Here is a 26,435-nt window from a genome sequence, read left to right as displayed (position 1 = left end):
GTAGATAAGATTACCTGAGGTAGAAAGGGGCTAGTACCAATGATGGTACAAAGAAGAACCCAATGGGCTAGAAAAAGGGTGTAGAGAAGGAAAATGCAGTAATCTAAGTAGAAGAAAAACAATAGAACAGGAGGAGTTTAAGGTGAAAGATTTAACTTTCTCACTAAAAGTAGAAAAGTAAGGCAACATTTAGCTGAGAGAAGGCTGACACATCTGGCTGCAGAGTGGCAAACGAGATCTGAGGTAATAAACACAGGGCCATTGTGGGTAGAGACTTGGCATGAGAGTTTTTTGGCCGGCATGAGCTGTATAACGGTCGAGCTGGTTCCAAGGATCAGAACCAATTCCCATCTGTCAACAATAAATGAAGTCTGACAACATCAGATATTATGTTTGTTTGACAAATCACTGGGATTTTTCAAGGATTAAAGTCACTAAATAATAACATGCCTTTGAGTTTCAGACTTCATATCCTTCAGAAAATGCATGCTAACACAAATCCTGTTATTCTATCTAAAATGTGTCCCTATTTTGGGCCTTTGCACCCCCCCCACACACACACACACACACATTATGTTAGGCTTTGTCCAGCTTTCTAGCTCTAAGAGGTTGACAGGTATTACTCCAGATTTTTTTTATATTTCTTATTTTCCAGTATAAAAATATGTCCTTTCTATTTTGTTATTATTAATAACAGCACTGGTATTGAACCCTAGACCCTGGAGCAGTGAGGCAGAAATCTTGTCACTGAAGTGCTTCCATTTTAGAGAAGAAAGAAGAAAATATATTTCTCCACTATATTTTCTAACATTTTATTTCAGTGGGCTTTAATTTGCCAACTGACCATTATCCACATTCTGACATTGAGACTGACAGTCTGAATATATTCATCTGGGCTCACTGACATACCTTTTTCACAACAGCATTATTTTTATAGAACTTTCAAGTTGTGCTGCAGAGAACTGAATACTCATACTGTAGATTGCTATGTTAATGTAATTTGCAGGAATTCTGGGACTTGTGCTAATAAAGAAAAGGCTTACATGCTTTTATTTTATAGTAAAAAATAATCAATCAAAGCCTGTTCTTTCACATAGACAATTTGGAGAAGTTCCACATTTAGTATAAACATCACGTTGCTTAAGTATTACCCCAGGTAACACAACAATGTTAAAATATGACATTGCTCACACAATCTGAAGAGATCAAATTTACTTTTAATATACCTGTGATGCCTGTGCCCTGGCCCAGCAATAAAGGAGCTTCAATCCTCACCACTAACACCAAAGAGGGCATCTCATATAGAAGAAAGGATAACAAATACATACAGTAAAGTGCAATTTCCTTTAAGAGTGCATAGAGATCACAGTCAGTCTGGGGCTGGTTGCTCCCTTGCTCTCCAGGTTCCCAATAAGACTCCCCACTGGCACAGCTACAGGGTCCAGATCTCAGCCTAGCTGGTAAGCTAACCTTCAGTACCATCTCTGTCCAACCAGTGCTTTGTGTCCCTGCTCAAGTAGCTGACACACACACACCTTTGAGATAACTATTTATACAACCTCACAGACACTCCTGGGGAAGGCTGACACAGATTCTCCAGCTGTGCTCCTATACCCAGACTATATGGTAGTAATTCCTGCCACCACCAGCTAATAATTATCAGCTACCCAAAGGCCTTTAAAAGGGTGTCCAATTATTACTGTGCAATAGTATTATCCAATAGTAGTATAACTAAGCAATCAAGGCTTATTGGAAGGGCTTATTACAGGATCACTTATAAGCATCCAATGTACTCTAGAGCTTAAATTATCTCTATATAAACCAGCCACCATTGAAAAGGGTTTAAAATATTTAATAATAAATACTAAAAATACAAGACAATACTACTACACCACAGTGCTATTCAAGAGTTCAGAGATCACACAGAAACTTAAAATAATTCAGTAGTACAGTTCTGACATAACAGAAAAACACTTAGTCTAATCTTTTTTAATTCCTAGCTATTGCTACAAGAAAACATACTTCTAAAGTAACTTACTTACATAGAGCATAAGCAGTGCTGAGTTAGATGTCCAAGATCAAAATGCTTAACAATCTCTGGTTCTCACTGTTTAAATTGAAACGCCAGTTCTGATAAACATTACATTGTCTTTTTCACCCCTCCTGGAATTCCCAGGCTACACATTAACTGCATTTACATTCTTTTACACTTAGAGCAATAAAGGACATTCCACATGTAAATTCTAGTTATTAATTTTAGCCTTAAAACAATAGGCAGAAAGCCTTTATCTAGCCGGACTGGAGCCGACTTGTAAAACATCAAAGGCAGTGATGAAATAATTTTAATTTCTAAGGACCAACAAGAAATGCTTGACTTAGCTTTCTTTACAGTAGATGTCAACGTTGCCACATTGTTTTAAGTTCAACATTCACAGTATTTACAAATAATAGAATTATGTACCAAATTCTATTTGACTAGGCTGGCAGCCTTCACCCATCTCTACCAATCTTCACAATACCTATAATCAACAACAGTTGTATTAAAGGCAACATACAGAAGAATTTAGAGGCATCAGTCAGTTACAGAGTTGTTCAATAATAAGGCTGAAACTTAGAAGGCTAAAGGTCAAGAATAAATGTACAGATAGTCATATGTGTGTGTGTGTGTATGAATGGGTGCACTATCTTTCAACGATGTGGCTTTTCATTCTCGAGTGAAAAAATAGTAAAATAATCAAAAATCAGCTGATCAAAAATCACCAGCTTTTTCACTATGAGATCATGCTACAGTGGAGATCGCAGCATGTGTGCTTTCCCCACTGTAGTGTGATCTCTAGGTTTGTATATATAATTAGCACAGGTTGTGGGGAGTGCAGGGAGGCTTCTACCTTTTGACACTGGATCAAAAATGTTTTGATACTCATGTCATCAGAGTCTTTGCAGTAACTTCAATATGGTTAGCAAACTATCATGATTTATTTTGTTTTACAGAGCAGTGCATGGGCATCCTCAGACAGTTTCAGCAAACTACTCATACTTTTTGTGAATGGACCTAGCTCTCTCAAAGACCAGGCAGTACGTGTTGTCCCATACTATCAATATGATCACATTGCCTGTTTTGTGTATGCAGAATATGTGAAGTTGTTAGGCAGGCACTCTAATTTAACTGTGGTGGGTTGCGAACACTATATTAGCACCACAATGGTACAACAACGTCAAGCTGTTACTACATTTTAAGAAAAATTATGTTCAACCATTCATTGTAGAAAACAGCTGCTTGCTGTTTAATTGAGCACAAAACAACATCCTTTTGGAACATTTTTTGGTCATTCTATTACAGCCTTGCCTTTAAAATTAATAGAACCTGTCTACTTTGCAGGAATAGAAAGATTCCTGAATGCATAAATGTATATTCCTAAGATGCAGTTGCAAGAGACAAAAGGTGTATTTATCTACCTCATATGTATGCCTTAGCATACGCTTAAAGGGAAAAATCATTCTCTTAGGCCATCCTTAACTGCTATTTGTAAAAAAACTATATAAAAGCAAAACTGCAATTAACACCATGTTATCATAAGCAGGACTTGACAAATACAGCTGTGTGACCTTTAAAACATTTTGCAGCATTTCAAGAAGTTCCACGGCCGTGGATATTCATTTCCTGTGTAGTGCAGAATCTAATACCTAGCTTTCAGAATAATAAAGAGAAAGATAAGAAAGAGTGTGTTTTCTGAAGGGGAGTTTGTAAAAGGCAAAAATAGAACTGTTTACGGTCATGCTAGAACAGATACTTTGAATTATTAAAGATCAGGCAGAAATGGCCTTCATGAGATGTTATTCTTTTAGGAAGCAGGAATTTTAACATCCAGTGCTATTACACTAATTATTACAGTTCATTTAATGAATGCTGAACATATAAATTTTAATGTGCAGAACATGGGGTTTGCATTACTGGAAATATTAAACCTGTAGTACTTGTCAAAATACATTTCTGCAACTGCTGTTACAGGAAATATGCCACTTATAGATAAAGTCCCAGAACATTATTCTTTAGGGCACAGCAATTTATTTTATCTGACCACAACAGCATTTTTAAGCATACATTGGGCTTAACATTTTAGTAGACTTGTCATCTGAAGAAACTAGGGTGAACACTTCTTTGGTTTAACCTAAATCTGTACTGACAAGGACTGTATATAAACTGTTTGGTTCATTTAGGTGGTAATAATGGAAAAGTCTAAAAATAACAGTTTCTTAATGCTCATAAAGGTTCTATATATAATGTATTTACTGCTTGTCACCAGCTGTATATCTTATTTAAATTTCACAGATGTGTTTTTGTTGCACTGCAAACCTCTCATTATCTCAGTGTAAGAATTGTGGAAAAAGACAAAAACAATGGGGGATAAAGGCCCAAAATCAGGGACTGGTTTCAGGTATTTCTTTTATAAGCTTAGAGAATTGCTATAATAACAGGTTTTGTATTAGTAAGACATTTCGGAAGGATATCCTTCCTTCCTTTCTTACACAACCCCTTTTTCCCATTTTTGCACAAAGGGTCAAGGTGTCACTCATACCTCTCAACTTTACAGATTTTCACAGATTATCCAGATTTTTGCCTCATATTTTTGGTCTATTGATAATAAAATTGTGTTTTTTTCTGGCAAATCATCGAGGGTTGAAGTCAGAAAATAATGAAGGTCATTTGAGTTTCAGACTTCTTAACCTTCAGAAAATTTACATTAATGCAAAACCTGTTATTCTAGCAATGTTGTAAGTTTGTAAGAGCAATATTTAAAAATTGTCCCTATTTTTTGTCCCCCATTATCTGTGCCTCTGTCCAGATTTCTTGCTCTAAGAGGTTGAGAGGTATGGTGTCACTTCAACAATGACAATCAACTACAGCCAAGGTTTACACTGCTGGGCGGCTAGCCCTGCTGCTATGAAGTCTGAACATCAAATGTCTGCCATTATTTACCAACTCCTATCCTCACTGATTGCCACAAAACCACAACTGAAATGAAGAACAGATGAAAACTATTAGGTACAAATCTGAACATTCTGCTTATTATGGGCAGTTGAGAGAAATGTTGCAAAGTTATGAAATGTAAGAGTCACTTGCATATCAGTAAAACAATAAGCTGGCCATGTGATTAATTGTATCAAGCAATGGGAGACTACACTAGTGCAGAACAATCAAAAGAAATGTATTAATGTATTTTACCAGCCAGTATTATAGCTTATAAGGTTTCAAAACTAATATTATCTATTTTTATCATCAGATAAATAATGAAGGAAGGCAAGTATTCACATTTTAATATTTACGTAATGATGTGCATATCATGGTATAAAGAACTCTGTCTCTTCTGATCTCAAGCACTTTCTCTGTAGATAACTGCATTAAAAAAGTATCAGCTAAAGAACAAAATATGTTCAGAATAAATGCAGGTCAGGGAGAGAAGTGCAGTCATCAATATCACAGCTGCATAGGTAGAACTCCTGCCGAGCTTATGTTCTTATGAAAATGACATTTCCAGAAGCTGTGATAAGGAGTGGGGAGTGAACTTGATCACAATGTATGTCTCTCATGATTAATCAGCTCTGGAAGAATGAGAATCTAATCTGACCAGAAAAGATGTGCTTCAGTCCTCCGACTCATGAGCTGACGATGCAGTTAATGTTTGCAGGAATAAGAATGAACATATATTCCTGCAAAGCACAGGCAGACTGCTGCTGAAGTTGCTAAAATGACAGCTAAAAAACTCCCCAACACATTCATCTAGTTTCAGTGGATGTCTGATTAAGCTCTACTGCTCTGCTGTAGCAGTTCAAAAATGTTGAGGTTAAACCTTTGAGTCAACCAATACTGCAGACAAATATACAACAGAGGGACAGGGAAACATTGCAGCCTAGTAAAGAGTGTCCCCATCATGGCAGAAATCAAGATTCAAAATAAAAAAAAAAAGTGTATTGCTACAGGGTGAAGTATGAAAAAAGCTGGGAATAAAGCAAAACATTTTTGTCATTACCTGAACGATAATAAACTCAAATATATGACATATGTCATTTATCATTCATAATTTGAACTTAAATCAATATTTTGCAGCTAATGTAATTGTAGAAAGGAGGACATGCACAGTTAAAACATCAGGAATTTATTGGTGAAATTAAACTGCTCTAAACAAGAATGTTAAACAAGCTACTCAAAGTAAGATGATGCAGTCAATGACAATGGAAGATAAATATTTTTCTCATCCCAGATGATAGTATAATATACTGTGTGTGTGTGTGTGTGTGTGTGTGTGTGTGTGTGTGTGTGTGTGTGTGTGTGCACGAGCATGTATATACACACACACATTATATATATATTATTTATTATTACTTATTTATTTTACATTTGTTGACCGGGTTTTTCCAACTGAGCTTAGTAGCCCTTTCTCAGCGGAGGCCCGAGGAGAAAAGCTCTGACATTGTTTAATAAAACTTGGCATACAGAGTAATAGACAGAGTTGTGACTTAATGCATACAATAAAATAGAAAAATAGCATAACACATATACAAAAATTTGCAGGAATATTTACAGTGTAATAAGTAGGAGTAAGAAATGGAAACGTGAAAGTCGTTTATAGGAGGAGAAAAGAGAAAGAGCTAGTGGAGAGAAAGCAGAGATTAGAGGTAGGTTTAAGTGGATGATTACATTGGCATCCATTTATATTGTAGGTAATGTTTAGTAGCAGTTTTAAATTGTTTTGGTTGTGCAAGTGACCTAATTTCAAGACGAAGTCTGTTCCAAGCCTTGGTGGGATTAAAGCTGTAGAGAGTGTGGCCAATTTTAGTTTTGGGTTTGTAGGTTTGCAGAAGTCCTTGGCTGGAACTATGGAGGGATTTTGTTGGAGTATAGTGGAAAATTAGGGATGAGAGAGTTGGGCAGTAGGAGGGTTTGTAGAGTATAGAGTGGATGATCTGAGACTGATTAAGTAAGAGCAAGTTAGGTAGTTCAAGCCAGATTATTTCCTTCAGTGACATACAGTGATGGCACTTATATGTATTTTGAATGGTGAATTTAGCTACTTTGTTGTACAATGTTTCTAATTTGGCCAGCAGTCCTGTGTTAAGGTTGGTTAGGATCTGAGAACTGTAGAGTAGAGTGGGTAAGATGAAAGAGTTGGATAGAGTTAGCTAAGCTTTTTTGGTGAGAAGGTCTTGTTATGATACAGAAAGCCTAGCTTCTGATGTGTTTTCCTGATGCAATTATTGATGTGTAGGTCAAACTTTAAGTGGTTGTCAATAGTAACACTTAAAATTTTGTGCTAGTGTCAACCTGTATTGGGGTGCTGTTTAGAGACATTATTGAGAAGGAGGTTTTGATATAGTTAAGTTTTCGGGGAGAAAGAGTAATAGTTTCGTTTTTTTGGGTTGAGAATAAGTTAGTTACTAGATAGCCCGTTTTCTACCGATATATGTATGTATATATATATATATATATATATATATATATATATATGGGTTTACTGTATATCTATGGGTTTACTATATATGTTGAGATGAGAACACCACTGGAAAACCTAAGTATCTCAATCCACATCATTGAATAGAAGACAGGCAGAGGCAGGGCAACACTGCTAACACCTAAGTACCACAAAATAACCAAATATCGCTGCCAACATTGGGTATGGAGTTAGCCATTGTGTGACATCCACTCTGCACCTACATCTCTGCTTGTGTCAGTTTTGACAATCTGTGTTGTGGGACATCGAATGTGAAGGTGTTAGCAGTGTTGTCTTGCCTCTGCCTGCCTTCCTTTCAATGATGTGGATTGCGAAAGGTTTTGCAATATTTTTACATTTTGGTGTACTCATCCTGACGTTCCAGGGTTTGACGATATAGTAATTTGATAAAGGCATATAAAAGTATACATATTCCAACTTTTTTACTTAGGCAGCGAATAAATCCAGCAAAACTCACTAAGTATCATGAAATTAGGAACAACAAAAAAAACGTTGCCACTCAAACTTTCATATCCACACTTAACTCTGTAATTGGGTACCACTAAAACATCTCCCCCTAGAGAAAGCTATGGTTGGTTAGGATCTGAGAACTGTAGAGTAGAGTGGGTAAGAGGAAAGAGTTAGATAGAGTTAGCTTAGCTTTTTTGGTGAGAAGGTCTTGTTATGATACAGAAAGCCTAGCTTCTGATGTGTTTTCCTGATGCAATTATTGATGTGTAGGCCAAACTTTAAATGGTCGTCAATAGTAACAATTAAAATTTTGTGCTAGTGTCAACCTGTATTGGGGTGCTGTTTAGAGACATTATTGAGAAGGAGGCTTTGATATAGTTAAGTTTTCGGGGAGAAAGAGTAATAGTTTAGTTTTTTTGGGTTGAGAATAAGTTAGTTACTAGATAGCCAGTTTTCTACCGATATATGTATGTATATATATATATATATATATATATATATATATATATATATATATATATATATATAATATATGGGTTTACTGTATATCTATGGGTTTACTATATATGTTGAGATGAGAACACCACTGGAAAACCTAAGTATCTCAATCCACATCATTGAATAGAAGACAGGCAGAAGCAGGGCAACACTGCTAACACCTAAGTACCACAAAATAACCAAATATCGCTGCCAACATTTGGTATGGAGTTAGAAATTGTGTGACATCCACTCTGCACCTACATCTCTGCTTGTGTCAGTTTTGACAATCTGTGTTGTGGGACATCAAATGTGAAGGTGTTAGCAGTGTTGTCTTGCCTCTGCCTGTCTTCCTTTCAATGATGTGGATTGCGAAAGGTTTTGCAATATTTTTACATTTTGGTGTACTCATCTTGACGTTCCAGGGTTTGACGATACAGTAATTTGATAAAGGCATATAAAAGTATACATATTCCAACTTTTTTACTTAGGCAGCGAATAAATCCAGCAAAACTCACTAAGTATCATGAAATTAGGAACAACAAAAAAAACGTTGCCACTCAAACTTTCATATCCACACTTAACTCTGTAATTGGGTACCACTAAAACATCTCCCCCTAGAGAAAGCTATAGAATAGTTCAACTTATCTTTCCTGTGCATTCTGAATAGACTACCTCCCCCAAGAACAATAAAGAATAAAAACTATTTTCCACACTTAACAAAAGGAACCAGATCACTACTAAAAGACAGAGATAAAGGTTGGAATCTGTGGCAAAAAAGCAAAACACAAGTGGCTAATCAGGAATATCAACAGCTTAGAAATAAAGCTAAAAAACAAATCAAACAGGACAAGATTAAGCACTACCAAGATATTCAAACTAATCATCAGAACAACCCTCAGAAGTTTTGGTCCACTATTAATAAAATCCTACAACCTGGAAACACTAGTACCTCCAACCCTACAACCACTAACAACTCAGACTTTATAGATATGCAGTTTAACACATATTTCAGAGTCCATACTAGTCCTCACAAATAATAACTGTTCCACCACCTCTACAGAAATTCTCACAGCAAGTCCAGATAGCAGCACCTTTAATTTCCAACCTGTACCAACTGAAACTATAAAAAAACTACCGAAAAAACTCAAACCAACAACCCTAGCAACTGATAACCTACCAACTGAATATCTTAAATTGGCTGCTGATGCCATCTCCTACCCAGTATCCATCTTAATAAACTGATCCATCTCTGAACAAAAGGTACCAGCAATCTGGAAAAATCTCACACATCATTCCACTACACAATGGCAGAAATCATTAGAACTGTCCAATTGCAGGCCAATATCGGTATTGTCACCTCTGTCTAAAGTTCTAGAAAGATGCATCCAGTCGCAAATTATGCAGTATCTCCTTGATAACAACTTGCTATCCAAAACCCCAACATGGATTTCAGCCCTACCACAGTACTACTTCTGCCCTAATGAGTTTCATAAGCATCATTAATCAACATAGGAACAGTGGTAAAATAGCATCATTTTTCTAGATCGATCAAAAACATTCAATACCATCTCGCATAACAAACTTATAGAAGTACTCTTAGAACTAAACCTTAATCAATCCACACTTACTTGATTCAAAGACTAATTAACAGGGTGCCAGTAAACTGTAAAATGGCAACAAAGTATATCTCCTCTACTGTCCATTACTCTAGGTCTACCACATGGTTCCATTCTAGGTCCCTTCCTTTTCATGCTTTTCACTAACAATGTGCACACTACTACCCTGCATGCCTCCCTAGTCCAATATGTGGGCAATTCTACATTAGTATGCGCTGCATCAGCACTCCAACAGCTGCGACTACTAACACAGCAGTCATTCCCCACAGTTGAAATCTGGCTTTCTGAAGCTCAACTTATTCTCAACCCTTTTTTGATTTCTACAAGTCTTTTGGGTTTCTAATACCATGACGGGAATGAACCCCATTCCTAAGTCCGAGTACGATTAAAGTTCATGAAATTAGTATTATTTCACTCTTTGATGTTAGCCAAAAGTGCTCTTCGCATTACCCGCAATGTGCCCAGCAATGACTCCTTCTGCAATTCATATGGTGTTACATGAACTGGTAACATATCTAAATATGACTGTAAATTCTTTTTTATAAGACCAGTTGCTCCTACTACTATTGGAACTGTCTGGGTATCTTTCTTCCACATGGCTCTCATTTCTGCCTGCAGATCAAGGTATTTTATGACTTTGTGTCTCTCTCTGTATGCAAGACACTATAGTCACTAGGTGTGGCAATTTCAATGATCAATGCTACTTTTGTCTTCTTTTCTTGGATCACTATGTCCGGTTTTCTAGCATCTATCTTTTGGACTGTTGGCATTGGGTGATCCTATGTGATGTAAACTTCATCATTTTCTATGATTCTCTGTGGCTCATGTTTCCAGTGTTTTTCAGCCACTTCAATACCATAATGTTTGCACAATCTCCAGTGTAACAATCTCGCCACATTATTATGCCTTTCAGTATACAGTCTCTCTGCCATTAGAGCATCACAACCAGCAATAAGGTGTGTAACTGTTAACAACTTGGTACCACAAAACCTACATATGTCTGTTTCTCCCATATGTTCAATGGACTTAGTAAACCAGCGTGTACTCAGCCCACTGTCTTGGGCTGCCAATATTAACCTTTCATTTCTTGATGTAAATTCACCTCTCCTTAACCATTCCTGCGTTCGTTCTTGATCAACATGAGGCTCTTCCAGAGGTTTTTTATACTTGCAACTATATTTATGTTTTTTTCCTCATTTCTTGCCTTCTCAGCTGATGCTTCACCTTATATTCTTTCTTTTCTTTTTTAGCACATTCAGTTGCTGCCTGTTTTTTATCCACTTCTGGTTTGATGTCCATTCCTGCTTGACATCGATATGCTTCTGCTAAATTAAGCAGAGATATCATCTTAGATTTATTCTCCTCATGTTTCAAAATGTTCACCACATTTGGATCTTGTGAGGTCAATAGATATGTGTGGAGTCCCACGATTGCAGATCTATGCATGTAATCAATTTCAAGGAGGCCCACCCCTCCTTCAGAACGGGGGATATATAATCTTGGTATACACTGATTTTTATAAATCATTTGGTGAGCATGAAGCATCCTACTTGTTTTGATATCCAATCTATCCAACACTTTTTGGGGCCAGTCAACCACTCCAAAACTATAAGTTAGGACAGGAAGAGCAAATTGATTTATAGCTTGGATCTTGTTCCTAGTTGTCAATGCTGTTTTCAGCATTAATTTAAGTCTTCTAAAGCACTCCTTACTAAGTCTTATTCACATTTGTTCATGTTTTATTGCTGACCCTTCATCAATTCCCAAGTATTTATACACCCCCTCTTGCTCAAGTTCTTTTATATCACATTCTTGTCCCAAACTGATGTTTTCCTGGTGCTGCAATTTTCCTTTTTTAAAGGTTGCTTTTGCACATTTATCAAGACCAAATGACATTTCAATATCATCTGAAAAAGTTTTGACAACCTGCAGCTGTGCTTTCAGTTTCTCATCTGATGAGCTATACAATTTTAAATCATCAACAAAGAGAATATGAGAAGTCATTAGACGAAATTGTAGCCATGGCCTAGGCTGTTAAGTAAGCAGCTTAATGGGTTAATGGCAAGGCAGAATAACAAGGGTGACAGAGAGTCACCCTGGAATATCCCCCTTTGAATTTTTATCCCTGGGATAATAATCTGTTCTTTACCATGGCTTAATTGCAAAGTGGTCTGCCACTCTTTCATGGTTACTGTAATGTAATCAATCAGTGTAGGGTGTATCTTATACATTTTTAAGCACTCTTTTATCCATGAATGTGGGATACTATCAAATGCTTTTTTTGTAGTCAATCCATGCCGTAATTAGGTTATTCCCCTTCTTACAATTCTCCACATAACTTTGTTTAACAACAAATGGTCCTTTGTTCCATATGACTTTCTTTTATTGCCCTTTTGTTCTACTGCCATAATTGTGTTTTCTTCTAAATGACTATAAACTCTGTCAGCATCAATTCCCGTGTATCGTTTGTATGTTTTTGGAAGACAAGTTATTGGTCTATAATCTTTAGGGTAGCTTGCAGGTTCACTCTTAAGTAAGAGCATTGTTTTTTCTGTTGTTAACCAGGGTGGTGTGTGTTCGGGGTGCATATATAAATAGTTCTTACTCATGGTTAAATCATCGTGCAAAGAAGTTAATACTTTAAGCCAAAAGTTAGGTACTGCATCTGGGCCTGGGGTTTTCCAGTAAGAGGCTTTTCTCAACTTTATTTCAATCTCTCTAGTTGTTATTTCATCCCATTTCATATTCTGTACCTTTAAACTTCTTATTTTTTCTTTTACTTCTTCTATCCATTTAGCATCTTTGTTATGTAACACAGGATCTTCATAGATATTTCTCCAAAATGTATCTACTTCCTCTTTTTTTGGCGGTCTATCTATTCCTTTTACCTTATTTCCCAGTTCTCTATAAAACTTTTTTTGGGGTCATCAATAATTTGTTTATTTTGTGTTTTTCCCTTATATTTATCTTTGTATCTTCTAAGTCTACCCCAATAAGTCTCCCAAGTCTCAACCCCAATAAGACCAAACTCATGATATTTCAACCCACTACAGCTATAGATCCCCTCTCTGTGTTCTGTTTAAGATCCCATCTACAAACAATACCACCATCCCTCCTGTTTCCCAGACAAAATGTCTGGGTGTTGTTATTGACAACGCTATGAAATTCGACCTACATATAGCCCAGACAGTCTAGATAGTAAATAAAAAAACATAGTACTCTTTACAGAAATAAGCAATACCTAACCAATAGCACAAAGGCCATCATTGCAAGAACACATCTGATCTCCACAGTGGTATATGCCTCACCTATTCTGACAAACCTAAAAAAAAAAATCATACCTAGCAAAATTAGATACTTGTTATAATAAGATTGCAAAGTTTGCAACAGACTCCAACTTTAGAACACACCATCGCCTTGCACTCAAACTTAACAGGCTAGAACTACCCCAGCTCTTAATTTGCAACCAACTTACTTTGGCCCATGCACTTCTAAATTCATTTTGTGAAGGGGAGGTCATGCCTATTAAATTTGGATGACTTCATGGAGCCAGTCACCAAAGCCATGGACGAGGGGAAGATGGTGCACACCACCTACCTTGACCTGGCCAAAGCCTTCTATACTATTCCCCACTCAATTGTAACAGATAAACTCTCTTAAGTAGGTATCGATCCATATGTTATCAGATGGGTAGCAAACTGGCTCACCGAAAGAACCCATCTACTCAAAATAGGGGAAGCCAGCTCAAGCAGTAGACCCGTAACAAGTGGTGTACCTCAGGGATTGGTCTTGGGGCCTCTGTTGTTTGGGATATATTTTTCTGAGGTGTAGGTCAAAACCAGTGGTTATGACTGACCAAGTTTGCAGATGACTGCAAGTTGGGCACTGTCATCAATTCCACTAGAGATGTGGACATCCTCCAAGAGGGTCTCACCCAAACAAATGACTGGTGCCAGAAACATGGCCTCAAATTGAAAGACAAAAAAATGCATCATCCTCCCCTTTGGGGAGAGTGACATCTCCACAAATTATCACATTAATAACAAGGTCCTAAGCACGCAATCAGTTGTGACGGACTTTGGCACTCAGGTTGATAGGAAACCGATTTTTGACCATCATATTGCCTCTGTTGTATGGAAGACTTTTCAACATGGCCCACCTCATTAGTAAGGATATCTCATAAAAGGACAAGGAGGTCATTACATCCCTGTATTATTCCCTTATAAGACCCATTATTGAATACAATACTCCTTTTGGCATGTACCTCACAAAGCACATACAGCAGCTGGAGAGACCACAAAGGTTCTTCACCAGGAGAATCCAGGGCCTCAAACATCTGCCCTACACAGACAGGCTAAAAGCCCTGTCCCGCTACTCAGTCTGATACAGACTCCTCATAGGTGACCTCTGTCTGTCATACAAAGCAATTTCAGACACCGCCTTGATGGGACTGCTGCATATCCGCAAGTCGAGCTCCACTCGAGTAACCTGCACGCATGACCTCAACCTGGTCTATGACATCAATAGGACTTGTTGGCGGGAGAGATTTGTGTCCCAGAGACTCTCCCTTCTATGGAATAGACTCCCTCTCCAGGTCAAGCAGAGCACATCGTTAACTCTTTTTATGCACAACCTGGATAACTGGATGGGGAACAGAAAATACACCCTTGGGATTCAACCTGTGTCCCTGTTGGACAGGGGTATTGGGTACTGACTTGTCAGAACATGGGCTAAATTCTTGGCTAGGCTTATAAGTGCCTCGGGGCCAATAGCCTAGTAACGTCTTATGATTGCATGATCCTAAATCAACCTGAAAAAACCCTGCTCTACAAAACTTTCTACTCCCCTACACTAGTACTCCGTTTTTATGCTCAAATAATAAATCCTTCTTAAAAGTTACCAAATCCAGTAATGTTGCTGAAGATTCCATCTATTCAGCATGCATAGCCAAAATGTGGAACTCATTGCCAACAAATACACGGACAACTACAAATGCTCTGTAATTTAAAAATGACTCAAATCCCATTTACTGAATACAAAGCTATGCTTATGCACTAATCCTGGATAAAGAACAGTTGTATAAAGTCTTAACATAACATGAATAGAAGGACATCTATGAGTTCCTTATGCAACCCCCCATCATCTAACTCCTCTATCCTCCCTTCCTGATTCTCCTTCTCTTCTCCACTCATCCTTTCCTTTACAATAATTAGTTTGACTCAGTCTCTGCCCCAAATCCTCCAGCAACTTTTCTCAATCAGTAACTAGTCTATTAATCTCCTTACTATTATCTCTCCCTGATAATATAGCATTATTTACCTGTGTTACCTCTCCATAGTTAGGCACATACATAATGTTTTGTAGTAGACAGAAATATTAGTATCTACTATTATTGGAAGTGTGTATTAACCTTAGTCTATATGTGTAAAATTGATGTAATAAGAACTCACTGTATGTATTACTCTGTATCCATGTGTTACTTCTCTGGTGTAATACTTAGACATTTTGTGTAATTGTTCTGTTGTAAATGTGGAGCTTTTCTCCTTGGGCCTCTACTGAAAAGGACCTGTGTCTAGTCAGACTTTCTTATAGGTTCATTGGTAAGTACTAGGCTATCTGCCTGAGGACATCTATAAGCCTAGCCAGAATGTGTTGGCTTTCGCCGCCCCCTTAGATTAGTTCCCTTTGCCTCTGTCCAGCAGAGCCATTAGTTCCCTGTCCAGCAGAGCCACTGCAGTGATCCCTGGGGGACATTTTCTATTTCACATCCACTCATCATGGTGTCTCTTGAAGAGTGTTAGTGAGGGGCTCTGCCTAATGTAGATTGGAATCCTGTTCCAAAGCATGGGGAGTCTCTGGGACAGGAATCTATCCCTTCAGCATGTCCTATTTATTGTTGTGGTGAGGTTTAGATCCCTAGAGCATGTGGTTTTTGGGGAACTGTTTTTTTAAGTGGAGCATGTCCATCAATTCTGGGTTGGATATGGCCTTGTATGTCAGGCAGAGATCACCTCTGAGTAAGCGGTATGCAACCGAGTACAACTGGAGTTTCTTCAGTCCAGCTGCATAGGGCATCTGTTTGAGGCCATTAATCCTCTTGGTGAGGTACTTCTGTAGTCTTTCCAGCTGTTGCAGGTGTCTTGTAAGGTACATCCCAAATGGGGCATTGTACTCTATGATGGGTGTGATGAGTGATGAGTGATGAGTAGAGGGGCACAATAACCTCTTTTGTTCTAGATGCAAATCCTTTTGTGATTAGCTGGGCCACATAGAAGGATTTTCTAACCACTTGGCGATATGATTATCAAAGGAGCGATTACTATCTACTTGGGTCCCCAGATCCCTTATTACATTTTCTGTATTTAGGGGACTACCATGTATGTGGTAGTTAGTGGGTACTTTGTTTTTTCCAAAGGGAATGACTATGCTCTTTTTGGCATTTAGCTTGAGACCATGATTTTGACACCAGGTATCTGTCTCAGTGAGACCCTTCTGGAAGATGTCTGTATCAGCCAGAGAGTCAATTATGGCCCGCAGTTTGCAGTCGTCTGCGAGGTTTGTCAGCCATAGTCCTCCTGTGCTTGCCTGTACCTGTGAGAAGTATATACCGAACAGGAGCGGTCCCAGGACTGAGCCCTAGGGGATGCCACTTGTAACCGGTTTAGAGTTGGACCTAGAGCCTGCAACTCTCAGCGTCTGGGTTCTATCGGTGAGCCAATTGGCAATCCATCTCATGACGTAGGGGTTTATGTTCAGGCTGGTGAGCTTGTCTATAATACTAGAATGGGGAATGGTGTCAAAAGCCTTTGCAAGATATAGGTAGGCTGTGTAGACCACCTTTCCTTCATCTAAAGCCTTGGTAACTGTCTCAAAGAAGTCCACCAGGTTTAGGAGGCATGATCTGCCCTTAACAAAGCCAAACTGGGTAGGGTCCAATGTTTGGAGGTTCCCAATGTCTCTGTTAATGAGTTCCATGATGATGCGCTCCATAGCCTTCCAGACTAGGCTAGTCAGACTTATAGGGCAATAGTTCCCGGGGTCTGTTGTGGCTCCACCTTTGTGGAGTGGGATAACGGTTGCTGTGCATCACTCTATGGGCATGTAGCCTGTAGAGAGGCTGAGTTTGAACAGTGTGATTAAGTGAGGGGTTAGTTCATTTTGGAGCTCGTGTAAGACACAGCGTGGGACACCATCTGGTCCCATTAAAGCTGTGTTTTTGGCTTTGGATAGGGCTGTTTTAACCTGTGTGTCAGTGATTGCTAGGGCTCTCCATTCTTCTGGTATGGTTATGGGCCCTTTAGGGGGTGAGAGGGGGGTGAAGTTTGCACTAAACCTGTCTGCCAGAATGTTGGCAATATCAGTCGGTTCAGTGTATTTTGTGCCATTTTGCACCAACTCAGAGCAGATCTGAGAGTTTCCACTTAGGTTCTTGACATAGCTAAAGAATGCTTTGTGGTTATCTTTGGAGTCCTTGGCAATTTTTCTTTCAAAGCTCGCCTTGGATGATTTTATGAGGGATCGTAGTTTCTTGCTGATACTGATCAGGGATGTCTCCCCTTCTTGGAATTTTTCTCTTTTCTGTACTATTTTCCTCCTTCTATTGTATAGCTTGTTTATGGCAAGGGTCCACCAGACTGATTTCCTTTTCTTGGAGGAGTGAGTCTTGGTTTTGCTTGGGATAGCAGCATGATCCATGCATTCTTGCAGATGCTCATAGAGTGCCTTTGTAAGGGATTCAGCAGCTTGGACAGCATTGTCCTTTAGCATGGGGGCAGTGAACCTTTCCATCTTGGTCTTAAGTAATGTGAAGTTTGTTTTTGAAAAGTTTTTCACGGTGGTTTCCTTGATTGGGAGTGGGGGCAGAATGTGGATATCCAGAGTGATTAGTCTATTGTCTGATCTAACCAGCGAGGGGTTGACCTCCAGTGTGGAACACCAGACGCCCATGTTGGTGATGACCAGGTACAGTATGTTGTCACCTCTGATGGGGGTGTTGACCGATCCAGGGTGTTTGAGTTTATAAATTCTAGGAAGCATTGGTTAAGGGAGTTAGTACTTGAGTAGTTCTCCCAGTTAATGTTTGTATAACTGAAATCACCCAATATCGGCATTTGGTAGGACCTTCATATTTTCTAGTGTCCCCAGAAATGCGGAATGGGGGTCCTGGGTCATGGTGGGTGATCTGTAGCAAGCTACAATTTGAATTGCAGTTTTAACCACTGTTAGTTGCACATGGATGATCTCTGAGGCATCGTGCTGCGCCACTAACCTGGAGCTGTGGGTATCCTTGATGAATATTGATACACCCCCACCTTTTGAGTTTCGGTCTGGGTTCTGTGGCCGAAAAGTATGGTATGAGTTATAGCCTGGTAGTGCTGGGGTGCTCTCTGGAGCCTTAAACCAGGTTTCTGGTACTGCACAGATATCGATGTTCTCCATACTGAGGAGTTCCTCGAGTGCATGCATTTTGAGGTTTAGACTTCTGGCATTGAGTAGCATTACCCTCAGTTTTTGGTTACTTGTGCTATTTACGGTGGTGGGTTTGTCTTTTGAGCCTTGCCTAAAAAAGGCACTATGGAGGTGGCAAAGGCCTTGGCTAGTATTTGAAAGCCTAAGGGTGACAGGTGCAAACCATCTTTTGCAAAGCAATGTGGCTTGTCAAGCATGTCATTCCAGGTGGACAGATACTGGATCCCCTTTGAATGACAACAGAAACTTAGCCAATTGTTGAAATTGATAATTTTTTCTTTATACTGTGGCATCATTCTTGGTGAGGGCAGGATTCTACTCAGGGTCAGGGTCCTACCTGCCTGGGCTATGTGATCAGAGAGCTCTTCCATGTCTCTTTTCATGTAGTCCAGGGAGGTACTGTGGTACATTGCAGGTCATTCACACCAACATGGACAATGACAGAGTCGTATTTCTACTTGTTCTGGAGCGACCTGAGTGCTTGTGTTATGTGGCGGATCCTGGCACCCGACAGGCAGCTAACTGTAACCTTCTCTTTGTCCAGCCTAGTTAGTGGGACATCAGTGTACCTGACTATAGAGTCATCTATTACTAATGTGTTGGGTATGTTATTTTGCCTTAAGGGCTGTGACTGCGTGGCACACTGATTATGTGAAGTATGTGTTTCATGGTTTGTGATGTTAAACGTAAAATAAATAGTAAAATAAAAAATATATATATAATACGTACACTCTATCTCTCTCTCTCTCTCTCTCTCTATATATATATATATATATATATGTATATATACATATGCAAAGCATTACATTTACTGGGCTGATTGCCCTTTTATGGAGGTTGTGCGACTATGGAGTTGGCACATATAAGCAAGGGGATGTGAGGGTAAAACCTCCATATTGTGGGATGGAGCAAATCCCCCATGTATATGCAGCTTGTTTCTGATTTTGTGCTTTGTTATTTACTTTTGGTAACAATCTCATATGCAAAGTGTTTTGCTTGCATTTGTGATTGTGTATCCCATCCCTGCAGCTCATTTATTATGTGTTCTGGTTTGGCAGGGTTATATTTTAGATGCTTAATTTGGATGTGGTAATATAGTAGCTTTGGAAAAATGCAGTTTCTGCAGGCATATGGATTTAATGATGTGTTAAAATGAACCAGGTTTTCATTGGACTCTATCTGAGCCCTAATGTGCCTCCATAGAATAATGAATGCTCAGTCAGCTAATACTTCCAAAGCCCATTTCTGAAAATATTTCATTATACTTCTCATTGTTGTAAATGCACTGGCCTCTTGGTCTTGTACCATAATATCTCCAAGCTGGACATAATAAAATAATATAATTCATCCACTGTTACAGCTTATTGTATGCATATACACAGACACATACACACATGTACATACATGGCTGCATGGGTTTATATCACATGATCGACTTTTAAAAGATGATCTCTTGGAATATCAAAATTACTTCTCCACCAGAAGCTGGTATTATTTGTCCTTTCCCAAGAGGGAATGATCTCAGAGTTAATATATATAATTAGCAGGGGATGTGGTACAGCTGTGGAGCTTACCCCCCCTGTAAAAACACCCTTGTTTGTGTTGTTGGTTTCCAGAGGAGAAGCTGGTTCAATATTCCAAGAAACAATATTTTAAACTTAGATTATATAGTCTTGCAAGTTCTACCTTTATTTTGTTGAAAGCCGTATGTGCAATGTGCAAAACCTCAAATGTACGGCTGCAAAGAACCATAATGCCGATTCACCATGTGTTTCAATGGCAAATAAGTGAATGCTTTTTTCCCATTCAAACACATGGGTCAGATGTCGGAAATGGTTTTCCAGCAAACCATTTTCGACATTTGATCCTTCGATGTTGTCCGTACTTCGGCTTTATGGTTTGCAGAAACAACTGTTCGCATAAATGCAATTCAGTCATTCAAAGGTAAACTGTCTTGCAACCATATGAGATAAATCTGAGTGCAAGCGGTTGTGTGCATTCATCCATTTGCGTGCACGTGTGCGTGCGCATATGCATGAGCTTGCACACACACACACACACACACACACACACACACACACACACACACACACACACACACACACACACAAACACACACACACACACAGACACACACACACACACACACACACACACACACACACACACACACACACACACACACACAGCAAAGATGCTTTTTACAGAACAAAACTAACTGCATGTTTTGCTGGCAGGCCTGTTCCATAGATATAAAGCATATTTGCAGCTTTATAATATGTTAACCTTTTATGCAGTGAAGTTTTCCAAACCTGCAATTAGTCTCTCATAGCAGTAAATATGGATAAGTTAGACCTTTATTCTCTATGCAGAAAGAGCAATTATAGATCACGCATGCAAACAACTGACTAAAAGCTAGTAGCCTGGACAGTTTTCTTCAGGTCAGCAAAATGTCACTTTTTTATTACTACATTACCACTCATAAAAAGGACTTCAATTGCTCAGCGTATGTACACAATTAACATATAATAAGAATATTAACAAAAAATGCACTAGATGGAGAAAAAACATTTGACTGGTTAGCTGTCTACCGTTTATGCTGACATTCTTAGACTTTGTCATATAAAGAAGTTCTGGATTATAAGTTCATTTTCACATAAGTCAGTCTTGATATTTTAGTTTCACTGTGAGTCGGCATGCACAGTGTCAGCTTTGTTTTTTTACAGTTTTTTTAATTATGGTAGATTTGGGTGAATAATGTTTTGAATAAGACATACCTCTGCTATGGCTGACAACTCTGTCATAAAAATAAAACAAATACTGTTTTAATATTGCAGTCACTGTACTCATATCTGCAGAGAAGGAGGTATCTTGCACTGAACTAAATGTTTACCTTTATTTCTTTAACAAAAGTACTAACAGCCCCAAACAACTGCCACACACCTCTGTCTTAGCTGCTCTGCCCCAGGGCAGAAGTAATAATGCTGATTTGAGCCACCTTGTGTTCACTGTTCATCTGCTGTTCCCATTATTATCAATTTGTGCAAAGAAAAGTAGCCGCTCCACTACAGACTGACGTACAGGGATATGGTAGTTACCAGCAGTTACATTTCTCTCAAGATATACTTTTCATTAAAAGCTAATTGTCTACCATGCTTCCTGTCCAGAAAATGGACCCTGGGATCTTTTTCTACTGTACCAGATGTTGACACTTCGCTCTTTCACATGAAATGGACATCCTGTTCTACCCTTAGTCTTAAGTAGTGTGATACTATTAAATGATGCAATACGTCACACAAGTTGTAAAGCAGAAACTTTAGTAGTTCCAGGGCATCAGAGTAGCTCATACAGCCATGAGAGGTAGCTGTGTCAAAGGCAATGGATCCCACCACAATGCACTTCCACTTCAGTGCTGGCCAGTGACATTGAGGCCCAATATCTTAAAGTGGTATTCAAAAACAAGATTGTGATTCAAAATATTTAATGGGCTTTGTCACTGTAACAGTCTACAATTAAATAAAACTAGCAAAGTGGAAGCAGTGATAAAAGTTCTCTTGTTCACTTGGAAATGAACATGTTCAAGCTTAATTATTATCTCTATAGATGTAATTTCTTATGTTATTCTGAGTCACAGAAGTAGGAAGGTAAGGCATGCCGTCTTATCTGACCTGTGTCTGGCTCCACTGAGAAGTACGGCTGTCCTTGCAGAATGCTGTATACTATTCTGGCACTGTTCCCATATGTGGGGTCATCAGCATCATTGGCAGTGACTTGCGCAACAAAGGTACCTAGAGCAGGAAAAAAGGGGAGTCCTAAGATTAGTACATGTAAAACTACTGGTAGGTCTTAGTAGCTTTCTTCCAAGTATTTACAGCAACGTAGTATGAGAAAGACAGTTCACAACAAAACAAATCAGTTTACACCCTTTAACACAAAACTTTCATAAGATGCATGGTAGAGAAATATTTAAGCAAGTTCTGCTGATAATTTACTGTACTGTCAATGATGAATGCATTGAATGCTGAGATATGCATTGTATAAAATAATTTGCAAAACAGATCCTGCAAAACTGCAGTATGAAAAAAACACAATGAATTTTACAATAACCTGCAACATATAAGAATAATGAACATTTTCACTATGAGTCTTGACCTTAATTTGATATGCAGTAAGCTCTACATTAGACAATGCAGTCATGCACAATTAATTAGTGCGCCATCTTTCATCATACAGAGTCTGCTCAGTACTTCTGAGACTGCATTTTGGAAAACTTACTACTGATATGTACTTTGAAGAATTTGTGTCAATTTAATGTTATATACTAACTGAGTAAATGAGGTTAGGGGTTAATTTAATGGTTAAGGTGTTTACTTGACTTGACACAAGGTACAGAGATTGATTCTCACCTTTGGAAGCATGGCTAGGCTTAAAAGGCCCCCTGGGGTCATTAACCTGGTAATTATCTATGAACCTATGAACCTGTAAGGTTAAAAATAAGGAGACTGTAAAAACAAGCACCCATTATCAACTCTAATAAAATGAAGCACTAGGGATGTTTGGAGCGGAACATGGTGGTATTTTCAGTTTAACAAACACAATACTACCTTCTTCTGGAAAACACAATGCAGGGTTATGAAGTGTGTTTATCTGTTAGCTGCACGGATCATAAGTGCTCTTTCCAACCTAGCAAGCACCCACATGAGGGCACTGTGGATAATTTCACTTACCCGGATAAAATGAGCACCCTGTAGGCTGTCATGCAGATTGGCAGGTGCTGGTGAGGTGCAGAGCATGCATTTCACACATAATGGCATACCTTACCTGTGTTTTTGTATGTACTGCTCTTACTTTGGGTCATTGAGTATCAAGGATAAGAACTGAAACACTTTTTTCTCTGGCCATAAATCTGTATGATCGACCTATAATGAAAAGTTTGCCTAGAGTGTGTCTTGTCCAAACAAATGTCATAGCAAAGTCTTTCTTTTAGAACCTGCTTGGTAATATATTGACAGTAAAATACAACTTCATAGCAAACACATCCACCCATCTATTCATCCACAACCTCTTTTTCCCATTTTTCTCATGGGGTTGGGATGTCACTTCAACAGTGACAATCATTTAGAGCCAAGGTACACACCACTGGTTGGCTAGCCCTGCCTGTAAAATCAGGTCCCACTCTACAGCATACACTGCAGTCACAACTGAAAAAAGCTGGACTCACTTTTATAGTTCTTGAAAGATGTAATACACTTTATAGTGCTGCAAAGAAAAAATGTGGCAATATGACATCTGTGTTGGCTATCTGTGTAGCAGTGCTTAGTTTACCACAGCTTCACAGGATCACAGAGGTTCTTACTCACAGTCTTACGTATCTTTGGAAGCCCATACAGAATTGGAATAGTTGGATGCTCAACAAGAAAATAATCACAAAATTCTTTTCTAAAAATTCCCTCCTTATTAATCCACAAACTAATTGTGTTTATAAGTTTAATTTTTATGCAAACTGCAAGACAAGTAACGTGGTATATTTAGCAGTCTGTAAAATATGTGTTAAGTTTTACATGGGTAAAATTAATCATACTCTAAAAGAACATATTAAAGAGCATATGTACTACATTAGAATATGTGCTGCAAATAATTCTCTTTACAAACATCTGCTGGCCACCATTAAAGATCATTCTTTTGAATTCCGTGTATTACAATTATTTAAAGTAAGTATTAGGGGTGTTGATGTCAGGACAAAAACTGAGTGTATAGAACTTAGATAGATTCTTCAATTACAAGCCGATATAGGAATGGGATTAAATGAGTCAGTACCTTTAAAATCCATACTCAAATCATGAGATCTGAAACGTTGAGTGTAAACTTTGTATTTAAGTGGATGTTACATTGTTGCATTATTGTCTGATGAAGCACCTGGATATTGATGTGAAAGCACTTGCTCTGTTTTAATCTCTTATTATATTTTATTAAATGGACTGTTCATACTTCTGCTGTTGGCTGGTTGATCATGTTTTATTTTAGATTTTCTTTTTTTTTCTGTGTTTGACCAGCCTCATCCGATAAATTTGTTTTTTTGTTTGGATGACCTGGTAATCAGCTGCTGAAGCCAAATCTCATGGATAGCCCATCACCTTCTCAGACCACTAGTTGATAACAGGGTCACCTGTATCAAAGAAGACCCCCTGCATCAAGAGGCCAAGAAATTAAAGGACAATGCTTTGAATACTGTGATGGACAGAGATTACAGGGTTTAAATCCTATCTACTGTCACTAGTTATATTAAAGAGGAGTGACTGAATTTTAAAGCTTCACACTACTGCCTATGGCTATGACCAGCACTGGTCGCACCCAAATAAGCTTTACATTGTACAGCTATAGAACAGAGATATTATTAGTGGCACAGTCATAGGAAACGGACATATCTTTAGTACCAGCACCCTTCTTGTATGTGTGATGCAGTACAGCTACCACCATCCACAGCAATTTACAACTGGTCTCTTTCAAAAAAGGAGGATGCCAACAGTCACATGGGGAGGATATCCTTGTTAACTAATAAATAAAAAAAAATCAGCAAGGTTTTGTAAGTTAATAATTGAGAGCTTTTACTTCATAGAAAATCAGGTAAAAGCATAGATCACTAATTGTACAGGAAAGAATTAAAGAAAATATTTTAAACACATAACAACAGCATAACTCTAATTTCGGCTAGTTAGTTCTGTTCTTACAGTTGTCTAGAAAATATTATAGACAAATTACAACTAAGTCAAAAAGGCAGGTAACTGAAAGTTTACCTTATTGTCTATGTGAAAGCAGGTTATATTTCTCTTCTCTATAGTTCCAGTAAAATATATATATATATATACATACATACATACATATATATATATATATATATATATATATATATATATATATATATATATATATTGACTCCTCATGTTTGACTAGAAATTAACAAGTCCATAATTCGGAGAAAAGAAATTGCATAAATCCTGATTTAAATTTTTCTGCAAGTTAGCAGGTTCCAAAATGTGTTTAGTGTTGTTTTCAAAACAGAACAGATTTTTTTTGTCTTATTTATTTTATTGTATTTATTTTTTACTTATTTATTGATTCTGTTAACTAGGAATGTGGTCTCTGTTAAGACCCTTTCAGACACAAACTTGGCATGGTGGGTCACAAAAAATGAGTAATTAAAGAAAATGGCCAGCCTGGTTTTGTAAAGAGATAAAGCCCTGACCATGGTCCAAGTGTCCCAGGTTTTATTAGCAGATTGAGCACTTGATAGGGCTGGAAAGGAGGGTTGGCATGCCTATTCTGAGGTAGGGGAGCCAAGCCCAGCAACATGAAATAGGACTTTTTTTGAGGAAGTGATGTGCACACAACCTGAGGGCAGGCATGCGGTTCACCAAGTCATGACTGGCAGCAGCCATCAATGAGTAAATGAACAGGAGAAGGCACTTGAAAGAGAAGACATCACTGTGGTGCCTGTCATGATGTAAATTCATGTCCCTCAGCCTACAAGAGGGGTTAGGCTAGGGCAAAAACTCCCTCATAGCTGGGATCCCACTGATGGCACAATCAACTCCTTGGGCTGCCTGAAAGATGAAACCTTGCATGGGTCTTACCTTTGTGAATCTGGAGATGATTCCCATCACTAAGGACTGAATAGACTTGAACCTGATAGGGGAGAGGCTACAAGTTTGGTAGGTAGTGGGTCTAAAAGATATAAAAAAGTAATACAGGAAAATATTCAAAGAACATACACATAAAAAAACTGCACATTTAACACTGAAGGGCACACTAGTGGATGCACAAGAACAATCTGTTGGTAAAAAGAGCAGTTTCTGAACTTTGGCAAGCATATAATCACGCTAAATCTCCCAAGTCATAAAAAATCATCTAAACT

At 38.4% G+C, this 26,435-nt stretch overlaps 1 protein-coding gene across 2 annotated transcripts in view; it reads right to left on the bottom strand.

The window, feature by feature from the left end:
• LOC122796666 (cadherin-6-like) overlaps positions 1-26,435 on the bottom strand; it is a 1,044,052-nt gene that overhangs the window by 270,715 nt on the left and 746,902 nt on the right. For both annotated transcript variants that reach the window (XM_044065326.1, XM_044065327.1), the window contains exon 4: positions 22,192-22,311. In XM_044065326.1, coding sequence (XP_043921261.1) covers positions 22,192-22,311 — 120 coding nt within the window. The remainder of the gene's footprint in view (positions 1-22,191; positions 22,312-26,435) is intronic.

This window comes from Protopterus annectens, chromosome 3.part0 (assembly GCF_019279795.1).
Source record: "Protopterus annectens isolate FY-2018-M chromosome 3.part0, PAN1.0, whole genome shotgun sequence".
NCBI classification, from domain to species: Eukaryota; Metazoa; Chordata; order Ceratodontiformes; family Protopteridae; genus Protopterus; species Protopterus annectens.
The sequence above is the reverse complement of the archived record's forward strand: the minus strand, read 5'-3'. Positions and strand labels throughout refer to the sequence as shown.